The sequence below is a fragment of the Oryza brachyantha genome, chromosome 8 (assembly GCF_000231095.2).
Source record: "Oryza brachyantha chromosome 8, ObraRS2, whole genome shotgun sequence".
Classification (NCBI taxonomy): domain Eukaryota; kingdom Viridiplantae; phylum Streptophyta; class Magnoliopsida; order Poales; family Poaceae; genus Oryza; species Oryza brachyantha.
The window spans coordinates 6,633,743-6,645,047 of record NC_023170.2 but is presented as its reverse complement, the minus strand read 5'-3'; the positions used below and the strand labels follow the sequence as shown (position 1 = coordinate 6,645,047).

Sequence of the window (11,305 nt, the reverse complement as noted above, 5' to 3'; positions counted from 1 at the left end):
TGAGAGGAGAGGTCGGCCGCCTGCGGCTGAGCGAAGGTAAAAGGGAGGAGAGAGAGGAGATAATAGAAATGGATAAGTAGGGTTTGGGTTTGTATATGGTATAGTAATTGGGTCTATTGGGTTGAATTTATAGTGTGCTATTATATTTCAGGGCGTGGGCAGGGCTCTTTCCAGCCTGTAGGGGAATTGCCCTCCCTAGTGTTATGTGTACAGTTTTGTAAGTTGGAGGTGAAAAATAGACGTTGAGTAAAATCCAAGAACCAAAAAGGAGAGTTTCGCCGAAAGTTCATACAAACTTGCACAGGAGAACAGTAGAACATGATAGAAACATCCATAAATCGGTTTCCAAACCCATAGACTGATCCAAAATAATGCGTGCAATGAAATCTGGGATCCAACGCAGACAAACATCCATCCATTAGCGCAGGAGACGATCGTCCAGTAAAAATTTAATTGATACAAAAAGGCCATTTTCATTTGTTGCCCCTTTATTCTTATGCTTATCAGCTAATATTTATTTATTTTTCTTTAAATTTAAAGTAGATTTAAAGTTTTTTTAAGATAGTTTATTTTACAGCTTTAACTTTAAATCCAAACACGTATATAAAAGTTTTATTTAGAAATTATTTTTCATTTGTTTGTCTCGTTCAAGAATCAACCCCTGATTGTGAACTAGGTAACCCCAATAATTGTCGGGATGACTAGTGCTTCTATACAAATGCACTGCCGCTCGTCCGAGTCAACTACTGAACGTTGCACTTACCATTTTCATTCTACCAATGCAGAAAACTCCTGGCTTCCCTTAGCAAAACAAGAAAAATGAATACCAGAAACCAGAAACATTGTCTCAAGGATCCAACCATTATAATTGTCTGATCCACATTCCAAATCCACGGTCTGAAAAGGACTAACAAAATGGTAAACAAGGCAAACGAACAACACGATTCATGATGTCTATCAGAGATACTCATCCCCTGAACAAACAAGTCTTAAAAACACTGGAGTTCACTCGATCCGCATTTCAATTTCAGATGCAAATGCTACCCTGGACACATTGTACTATGCCAGGATGGGGGTCTCGAGGGAAGCCTTGAACATGTTGGTGGCGTTCTTGAGTGCATCGTGGCCCTGATTAATTGATGATCCTCCACTACTCTGGCTGCTCACAAACATTTGGTAAGCGACAGTGACGAATGACCCACCTGTTCTGCTCCTGCTGGCAATACCAGCACTAGAGCTGCTGCTGGCCTGGTCTGCAGTTGGAGGTGGTAGTAGAGGGCACGAGTCCAGGCAGTCAGGGAGAATGACACATCCAGAGGACACAAGGAAGACGGTGGCAGGGTCAAGATCGCCAGTCATGATGGAATGCATTGTGTTCACATCAATCCCGGCGTAAACTATGAGGGAGCCAGAAAGATCAGTTCTTGCCTCTTGCAGCAGCAGAGTGCTGCTTATGCTGCCATCGATTTCCTGCGCATGAGAAAAAAGGGGTTTAGTTTTGCAGGACGGAAGGGAACTAAAGATCACGTGAGATGCAGAGTACATATTTACTTGACTCGCATGAGTAATAAAGTAATTGTGTTGCAGATAAGGGTTATTCTTTAGGAACTCTTGTAAAGGACTTCGCTAAATATGAAACCAGCTTTTGGAAAACATCCTACTGGTCAAGAGTGAGCTTTCAAGCTAAACACTAGGTATAGATTTTCCCTGGTCGAATGGGTCGAGTGGTACGCTACTTGTGGGAGTTTTTCACAAGGTGGGGATGGAAATGTTTACGCGTTCCTAGGACTCACGTTGAGGAACACTGCCTTCAATCCCATTTCGTGTGACTATTCACTAATACATAATTAACACTGCATTTTTATGGGCAAGAGGTGCTTCAACTGGTTTTTGGATGAATGCAGCACCTACAAAGGATAGAAATTATTATTCCTTTTGGTCACAGAATCTTGATATTTATCTTCTACTACCTCCGTTCCAAGATATTAGCATTGCTAGGTGGTTTAGCAAATACTAAGGAGAGCCAAAAGATTCATCACTTCAGTGATTAATTTTTGAATTTTGAAATGATTGCATTCCCTTACCAAACACTTAATTGGTTCGAATCATTGTAATGATTGGAATCAGTGCAGCAATGATTGTACCGTGGGTAGAAAATTTGAATCATAGAAATGCTTATATTTTGGAACAAAAGAAGTAGACTAGAACAGAATATTAGTCCTGATCAAAGTATGTATCTGAACTAGCTCTAATATCCTTATTCTCCCTCCTTCCCAAATTGGAAGTCGTTTTGGGTTAGCCCTAAGTCAAACCTATTCAATTTTGCCCAAGTTTATAGAAAAACGTATCAACATCTAAAATATCAAATTAGTTGCATTTAATCCATTGTGGATTTAATGAAACTAATTTGATGTTGTAAATGTTGCTATGTTTTTCTATAAACATGATCAAACTTGAATGGGTTCGACTTAGGACAAACCTAAAATGAGTTCTAGTATGAAACGGAGGGCGTGTAAGAACATATTTTAATGGTTTTTAATGTGATCAATTATATACTAAAAAATAAACTATTATCAAAGATGAAAAGTTTTGGCAGCAACATATTCCTTGGTCACAAGTTACTTTTCAATCAATGGAGTTTCTTTCTAGCTAAAACTCGACTGTACTGGAAGTATGCAACTTAATAGTTGCAGGGAAACAATAACTAGTAAGTAGTAAGGAGCTTACTCTGGGGTTGATCAGGGAGATAGCATGCCCTTCATGTAGGCCATTCACCATGCGGTAGAACTTCTGCACAGCTTCACCGTTCCTGGGGGCACCATATGGCAAGGCATTGCCCTGAAGCAGCTGATCACCGAAGAGGTAGCGCCATTCAACAAGGCACTGCTCATCATGCAGGTAGTCGTACACGTGCCTTGGCTTTACACCAGGGAGCCAGATGGTTGTGGTGGCGCTCAACAGCTGACCAACAGGTTCACCTGTTGCACCACCAATTATCTGATTTGCAAATTGAGTAACATCAACATCTTGCAGCATGGCCTTAGACATTGACGCACATAGAGCTGTGAAGCTGCTCGTCATCTGCTTCACCAGGTGCAGGGCATTTCTTCTCCACAGCATTTCTTTCACTATCGAAAAAATATGTACCGTAGTGTTCACTGACTGTTAAGATCAACATACAAAAGTTCATTGTTTTGCATATATAATAGCACCACTCACCTGTGCTGCCAGGACAAGGGATGGAGTTGCACAAGCTGGAGAAAAACTGACTGTGTCTCTGGAGTGATGCTACCCAGCGGCATGCACCGAGGGCTTTCCCAGAACGGAGAAGTGGCCAGTGAAGTTCTTGTATCACTCTCTCGTCATAAACTGCATGCACCATCCAGTTCACCTGCCAATGTAAATGATGCTGAAAATGTTAGCTGATTGTGATGTTCGAATTATGAGGTCAATGCACGTTTGGTTTAAAGATTTGTTCACATGGTTGTGTTTATACAAAGTCCAACGAGTGAACCAAGGGCCAGAGAATGCTAGTAGTGACAAGAATGAGATCATGTCTAGTTGGCCACCCATAAAACAGGGTAACTAGGGCCATTTTTGTCAGTTTTGATTAAAACTCCATGACTCTAGCTTCCAACAGGATTGAAGCTTAGCCTTCTTCTAGTGTTTTGGCTGAACCTTTTATATGTTTGCTTGGGCCTTTGTTGTAAGGTCTTGGGTCCAAGTACTTTTGTATGTTTTGTTGGCTGTGTACAGCCAGGTTGGGTGTAGATGCTAGGTACTCCTTTTGGTTAATTAGATCCATGACATTATAATTTTACGGTTTTGACATATATCATTATTATTCACTTATTTAGATCCATGCCATTATAATTTGACAACTATTTGATATATGCCACTACTTATTCCTTCAGTGCATTTTGTAAAAATTTTGGACCAAATTGCCCCCATCTTCTTTCATCCACTCCTCTCTCTTGTGCTCATCTTGTTCTCCCTCCTCGCAGATCTCTGATGCCAGCCACTAGCCCACTACCATGAAAACAAATCAGAAAAGTTATGAGCCAACCGGTCACAACAAAATATAAGTCCCGAGTCCCAACTCCTGATCCATCCAGCCATCCTCCTCCTCCCTGAGCTCTTCCCCTGTTGAGCTCCCACTCTCCTTAGCAAGCGGCATCACGATTGTGACTGCAATTAGCGGTGACGACGAACACTTGCCAAACCCGACCGTGATGGATCAGGATGTGTTGATCTCCACCAGCTCAGAGGCACCTTGGGATGCAGAGGGCTCGTTGATGCAGCACCTCCCCCCTCAACCCCCAGTTCCCATCCCCACCTCCACGAATTGTAGCTGCTGCAAACTGGTGGTGCCATGGAGCCTGAAGCAAAGGGAGCATTTGGATATGCGCAGGGAGAAGCAAAGGAACAACAGCCGTCCCCTGCCACGGTCATGCTATCTTTGGCCAGAGCTGGTCCTCCGTTGTGGCAAAGATGAACAGGAGAGAGGAGGGGACGAAGGAAGATGATGGGAGTAATTTGGTCCAAAAATTTTAGAAAATGAATTGAAGGGATATGTAGTGGCATATATCAAATAACTGTGAAATTATAATGGCATGGCTCCAAACCTGTCAGATTTATAATAGCATGGATCTAATTTCTTAAAAACCTGTTTGTCAGTTTTGCTACAGCATTCTTTGGCAATGATTCTGGAATGTACATTGTTTTCTGTTGTCTCCTGAAAAATGGTTGGTTAGTGTGACCGTTTCCTCACCTCTTTCGAAATGCAATTAAATGGCAAATGTAAATACAGATGGGTATATTACTCATTTTATTATATGCTGGCATAATTTTGTTATACAGTGGTTCTCTGACAAACAATACTATAGCTACCTAACTGTCTACTATACCAGTAAAAAAACAACTTAGTATCTACTTAATCCATCTGTCGCAAAATATAGCTACCTTTTAGTATTCAAAATGTGTCCACAAATATAGCTACATCTCCACCTATATCCCCTCATATCTGCCAATCATAACCATCTCTCATTAAATTTCTCCAACTACTTCCTGATCTCAAATAATCACAAGCATTCCCCATCATTTCACTATATTCCTTAATCCCTCCAAAAAAAAAAGTCTCAAAGTAGCAATATTTTGGGATGGAGGGGGTAGAGCGTAATCCAACTAATACTGTCTCAACAGGGATCAAATTTGCTGCTACACTTTATCATGTTCTATGACTGGTTCTCATTCGATATGTTCCTGAGAATTAAACATTCTCAAATAGTTGTCCAACGCAGATTTTCTATACATCACATTAGAGACTAGGGAAATCAATATTAGTTAACAACTTTTATCAATGATTTGAGTCAATGAGGAAGCAAGTACCTTGGAGTAGCCATTCCCCATTTCTTGAATAATGCAGCCCGATGGCAAGAACCTGACTTCCATGTGCCTCTCAGTTGTCCTAGTGGACTGCACACTGTGTTGAGATGATTTACTCTTTCCAAGGACAGAGTTGATAGACACATCAACCACGTACCACAGTCCTGTTCCATTCTGCACACACTGCCTCAGGAATGTCACATCGCCAACTGGGATTTCAGGTGACATTACCTGAAGCTCTGCATGCATCTGCAAATTTTTCACACATAAATACACCACATGAAAGCAGTCAAGTACATGGATAACCATATCAGAAGATATTGTGGTATGTGACTCACCAATTGAAGCAACCCATCACATGAGTTAGAGTGCCCAGTGGAGATGATCCTGGTGGTGTTTGCACTTGCCACAATGCCTGGAAACAACTCTCTCCACCAATTCTGCACAACGAACACATGTTTTAGATATACAGGCAAACATAGAACTTACTTAAATATGCAGCACATAGTAGTTGGATACATACAACATCCGAAAGGCCTTTAACAAGGTCAGCACAGCTACCCTTGACAATGGCAGTGTCCCTGGTGGCATCCACTTTGAAGTTAACAGGTTTTAGTCCAATTGTCATTGATTTTGCAAGGTATTTTTGGTAGTTGAGAGATTCGACGGCCAGGATATCCATGTTTGGGAGCCATAGAGCCTCATCCTCCATTACAGTAATGAATTCTATCACCGCACGGTTGGCTAGATCAAAAAGTATATCTCTTTCACCATAGCCATCATTTGGATTGCCAGATAGTTTGTGCAAGATAGGCCAATTGGCATTGGGGAGGGCTGGAGCAGGCTGAGAAACTGACGATGGCATGACAGATTCAGGAACAAGCACAGCATTACTACCAAGATTGGAGCCTGGAGCTATCAGACCACTTGAGCTGGGGAGCAAGGATGAAACTCCCTGGGGAATGAGCGTGCTCGCAGAGCCATGCTTGCATTTAAGCTCACCCTTGAGCATTGCATTCTCCAAATGACAGCAGTCTTTATGAAACAAAGGTAGGCCACATGTGTGGCATGTTAAGTTTCTCATCCTATTTCTCAACTCTGCATTCTCCTCCTTCAGGTCTTCATTCTCCTTTTGCAGTAGATTGCGTTCCTCATTGTTCTTGAATCTCTATATCATGAAGATATAGGATTTAGTCAGGGAACAACCTATTTTGAAAATGGAGAAGTTTATACACAATATACCTTCATCTGTGTCTTGTGGTTCTGGAACCAATATCTGACCCGGTCCGGAGACATGTTTAGTTCATTGGCCAACTCCTCTATGGCATTTTGATCAGGGTGCAGACATGATTGAAATGCACTGCAAATGAAATACCAATCGCAAACAAATTATATAAGAGTGTCTCTTATATTTTGAGACAGTACATAGCATGCTAATATTGCTAGCTGCACAGCGTACCAATTAAGCCTGTCCCTTTGTTGCGCTGTGAGGACTTGGTATTTTCGCTTCTTTCTGATGCGAGTCTCCATTCTGTTTTCTCCCGCTGAGTGACCATATCTTTCATCCTGATTGCTACTCCCAAGTGAGGATAGGAGGGTTGCAGTATGGAGTTCTGGCTGCTCTTCTTGCAAGATGAACTTAAGCTTGCTCACGTAGGAAGCCATAAGTTCAAGCTCTGTGTCCATAACTTCTGAAAATTGAAGACAGATCTTAGAGAAGTGTAGAATTAATTACAAAATATAAGTATTAGAGAGTTGATGATGCACAAATAAAAGCGAAAATCCTTCTTTGTTGTGAGACAAAACATATTTGAATCAGTAGTTGAATGAAAAATAAAATTCGAACAATAGAAAAAAAACACTGGTGGTCTTTCCATCAATGTGTTGCATCTATCTGATTAAGTAAATAACTCAGTGTAACGTATATAATCACTTAACACCATTGCACCATGAAGTAAATGCAATGTGCAAGCAGAAATATTCAGTTTAGTACACCGTAACTTATTCATATAGCACATATAATGCCATCTTCGATATCGCAATGATGATACTGCAGCTTTGATGCTATTGCCAAGTGGTCTCGACAAATATGGCATGGCATGGCATGAGAGGAGCTTCAGTTTCTAGCCAAAGGCTAGCTCAAACCCTCTTTTGGGCATCCCAGACTGCCATCTGACATCTGCGGTAACTAGCTACACCATCAGTTCACAATGGCAATGTCTGCCACATAATCCACAAAATGGGTTGGTCATGAACAACTTTGCTCGGAAGAAAGTCTAGGTGTGCTCTTTCAAATCCACCCGTATGGTTTTCCAGAATTAAATCCTTAGGTATAAACCTTTGTGTAACTACCCCCCTTCACTAATCACTCTAGATTCCCTCTACATACCAGCCGAGACAATCACATTGCCTCATTCTACAAGAGAGATATAGTGCTTGGTTTTTGTTTAGGAGACAGTGACATACTTTCACTGTAACATCATTATTGGTTTCGCAAAAAGTCAGTGTCAACATATTTGGTAGCAGGCGCGCTGAAGCTACATGGAATACTGGGGGGTGCATCAGTGTGGTCCGGAAGGATCCTATGCTGAACTCAATTCCCCAAGTGTTATCCAGAAAGGAGCTACATCCAAGAACAGGGGTGAAGCCTCAGTAGAGGGCTATTTCTCATTGAGCAACAGATCTAGATCTTGAGCATTTGAGGTCTGTTCTTTGTTCTACCTCTGTCACTCCGATCTCTAGAATCCATCCTCTGTATTTCAATAGGCTACATATGGAGAAACCAAGCATCTACGTTCCATACGGATAAGGGCAAACACTGACATAGCTCAGGCACAAAGATATTGGCCCTAGTCATCAGTGACGCATATCAGGCCTCATCATAAGAAACCAAATAATTATGTCCCAAATACCCACTTCAATCAATTGATTTTGCAATTGTGCAGCGCACATCAAATCGATTATGAAACTAGATCTATTAAACATAAAAAATAAATGGATCTATTGCACACAACAACAACAAAATGATCCAAATGAGTAGCGCAGGGAATAGGCTGTTTGTGCAGGGATAACCCCTTGCCCTGAAACCAATCTATTCCTAGGACCCAAACAATACCAAAGAGTATCATCAAAAACCGAGTAAAGGCATTGAAACAAGGCGGCACCTTTTTTACTGCAACGAAGATGGCCAGAGACAAGGAAGGAAAAGGATGAGAAGTGATAAGCCTTCTATCCCCTTCGTTCCTATTTTTCGTGAAATTCTAAAACGACTTCATTAGCAGGGATGCAAGGTCTGGGCTCTAGAGAACAGTTTAAATAAGGTGTAAAAAGAAGCCGTTGGCTTGCAGAAAATGCGGGGAAGGATACTACGTGGCAAGCATGCACTCCTCTGGCTCGTCCACTTGTCCTTCCATCTGGACGGGTATACGAGGCAGTAGAATGGAAGGCCACTTGTTGGATGCCAGCTACAATAGCCACGTCACTGTAACATTAATTAATTTCTAAAATTGGAGGGCCAAGGAATGGTGATAGACGAAGTAAAAGTGTTGCTTATCATAGTTACTACTTGTTTAGGATATCAAGATGATTGTATCATTTTATATTGGCGTATATAGTTGCTTTGAGATGTTGAATCCTTAAAAGCACATTATACACAAAATTAAAACATAGGAAAGCATAAAATAAGATTAAAACACCAATAGCAAACAAAAGTAAATCATTTGCCTTGGTACAATTTATCCTAGAAATAACTTTCTTGTAACTTTTGCAGCTTTGCTGTAGTGCTTTTGGGGGATGTAATGCAAACTACTCTGTTTTTAGTGATAGGTCTATGCATCTCATATTACAATGATTGCAGTTTGTGCAGAGAAGAGAGTTTTTTCTTTTTCTTTTTTTTCACAATTTGAAAGTAGATGGAAATGGACGGTAGTACTGAATAAAGGGTCAGGGAGGGTGACAAAGGTGGATGTTTGTAAGGGAAAGGCTTTCCAAAATGGCACTTGGCAAGTTGGATTGATGTTTACTTTGGAATACTTACATATACACTCCCATTTTTGTAGTCCCGAATCAAAATCTCACCAAACTGTAGTAAACATGTTTCCTGCCTGACCAATCTACTATGTCGATGAGGCATTCCTACCCTGGCACGTCATTTATCCCTTATATAGAGCCCCATCAGTTGGCCAATTACACATAATACGCCAAATGTTGTATTAGCAATAAAAAATAATTTGTGATTAAAACTTTTATGTTTGTGTTCTTAGCGACTTAAACACCAATGCTAAAAAAGAAAATTCAGTAAAAAACCCCAAAAACAATTCCAAAATTAAGTTTTAGAATTCAAATTTTGCCAGAAGCATATGTTTTTTAGGCCAAAAGATGGGACCAATATTTCACTTCACCATATGTAATTTTTCCTTATATAGTTTCACTCACCATGGAGGCTCCTGTCTGACCTCTTTACCTGCGCTTCATTAGAAACTTCATGGCCAAAAAAAAAAAGAAGACGGTGTGCAATTCATACCCCCATAACATTAATTTGAATTGCAGTGCTCGTTAGGGAATCACAGGTAATACGTATATGCCTTGTGTATCCGGAATTTCTTCTCCCATATTTCAAATAGCATGTAGCAGAATTACAAAAACTCACCATGAGCAAAACATGGATAGGGCAGCAATTCACCAGGACTAACATGGTACATGGTATTTGTGAAGAAAAAAGAGAGTTCATCGATCATCTCAATAGAAGTAATATTACACCATCCTGTGTAAAGATTACTTCTTCATGTTGTTTCAAGAAATATAACTATATTTCATATTTCAAGAACTTTTTCATGCACATATTTGGAGCATCGTGAGTACCGATTTAGAGAGGAGTATGGCTACAAAATGGAACTAATGAACCAAAACCTTGGATGCATCGATTTATCCATGGTGGACACCCTCTCAAGGACAACTGGGTTCAATCAAGAAAGACTACATATATCAAAGACCCCCATGATATCTAACGAAAAAAAAAGAAACAAGAAAAAAGGCCCAGACTATTACCTCCAATCCATCACAGAGTGAGAGCCACATATTGCAATTTCGTCAGGCATTCACCCCCGATTGACAAAACCTAGCGCGAGCCTGACGAGTGAAACAAGTTTCAGACTAGCAAGAAACGAATCATCAAAGGGTGGGAGTGGACCAAGAACGCGCATGACCGCCGTGAACCTTGTCGCCGCTGCCGCGCCGGCCACGGGGGCAGGGCTCCGCCGGCGCCGCCCGCCGCCGCGGGCAAGGGAGAGTCGACGCCGAGAGACATCCGTGCGAGCAAAGCAGGCACGGTGCGGAGGGACGGGCCGGCCCATCCAAGCATATTGTTGGGTTAAGCCCAGCGAGGCTGGGCGAGCTGGCTTCTCGTTTTCTCTGTACAGACCACCATGGCCATGTCTGATGGGTGCCGAAATCAGCCGTGACCACCGGGGTAGGGCCAGCGCCGCCGGCAGACATCTTGCCGGAGTTTTTTAGCCATCCTTAAAAATATTTAAAGTACAATATTTTTTATGTAAAAAGTATGATATTTTAATGTACCAAAAATTTATGCTAAAATTCTTGATACCTTGAGATACTTTTCAAAAATGGTAAAAAAACCTTAACGGCAAATGAACAGGGAAGAAAATAGATGTTATTTTTATATTTGGAAATACTTCGTTTATCTATAACCACGTGTTTGTACTAATGTTAGAGCTGGAATTCTAACCAAAGAAAAAGATTGAAGGAAAATTTTGAGTACGTATGAATCTTAGAGTTGGCCGGGGTTCTAGCCAAGGAAAAAGAGAATAGGAGAAATTTTGGATACTTAAAGCTAAGATAGAAGATAGGTGCTAGACATGTGATAATCAAGAAACGAGGTCTTTTTGAATTTTCTGAATTACGA

General features: G+C 41.1%; 1 protein-coding gene across 3 annotated transcripts; it reads right to left on the bottom strand.

Annotated features, from left to right (window-relative positions):
• Positions 1 to 807: 807 nt before the first annotated feature.
• On the bottom strand, positions 808 to 10,696 carry LOC102714939 (homeobox-leucine zipper protein ROC6-like). 3 transcript variants are annotated; one of them, XM_015839959.2, is made up of 10 exons: positions 10,600 to 10,696; positions 10,432 to 10,512; positions 6,845 to 7,076; positions 6,628 to 6,745; positions 5,909 to 6,553; positions 5,724 to 5,825; positions 5,389 to 5,634; positions 3,220 to 3,391; positions 2,728 to 3,128; positions 808 to 1,470 (listed from the first exon to the last, which is right to left on the bottom strand). In XM_015839959.2, exons 3-10 carry the CDS (start codon positions 7,069 to 7,071, stop codon positions 1,060 to 1,062), a joined length of 2,322 nt encoding a protein of 773 aa, XP_015695445.1. In that variant the 5' UTR covers positions 7,072 to 7,076; positions 10,432 to 10,512; positions 10,600 to 10,696; the 3' UTR covers positions 808 to 1,059. The 3 variants fall into 3 exon arrangements, with proteins under 3 accessions (XP_015695445.1, XP_006659280.1, XP_015695446.1); XM_006659217.3 differs by lacking the exon at positions 10,600 to 10,696 and having other exon boundaries at positions 10,432 to 10,529; XM_015839960.2 differs by lacking the exons at positions 10,432 to 10,512; positions 10,600 to 10,696 and adding an exon at positions 7,387 to 7,406.
• Positions 10,697 to 11,305: the final 609 nt, after the last annotated feature.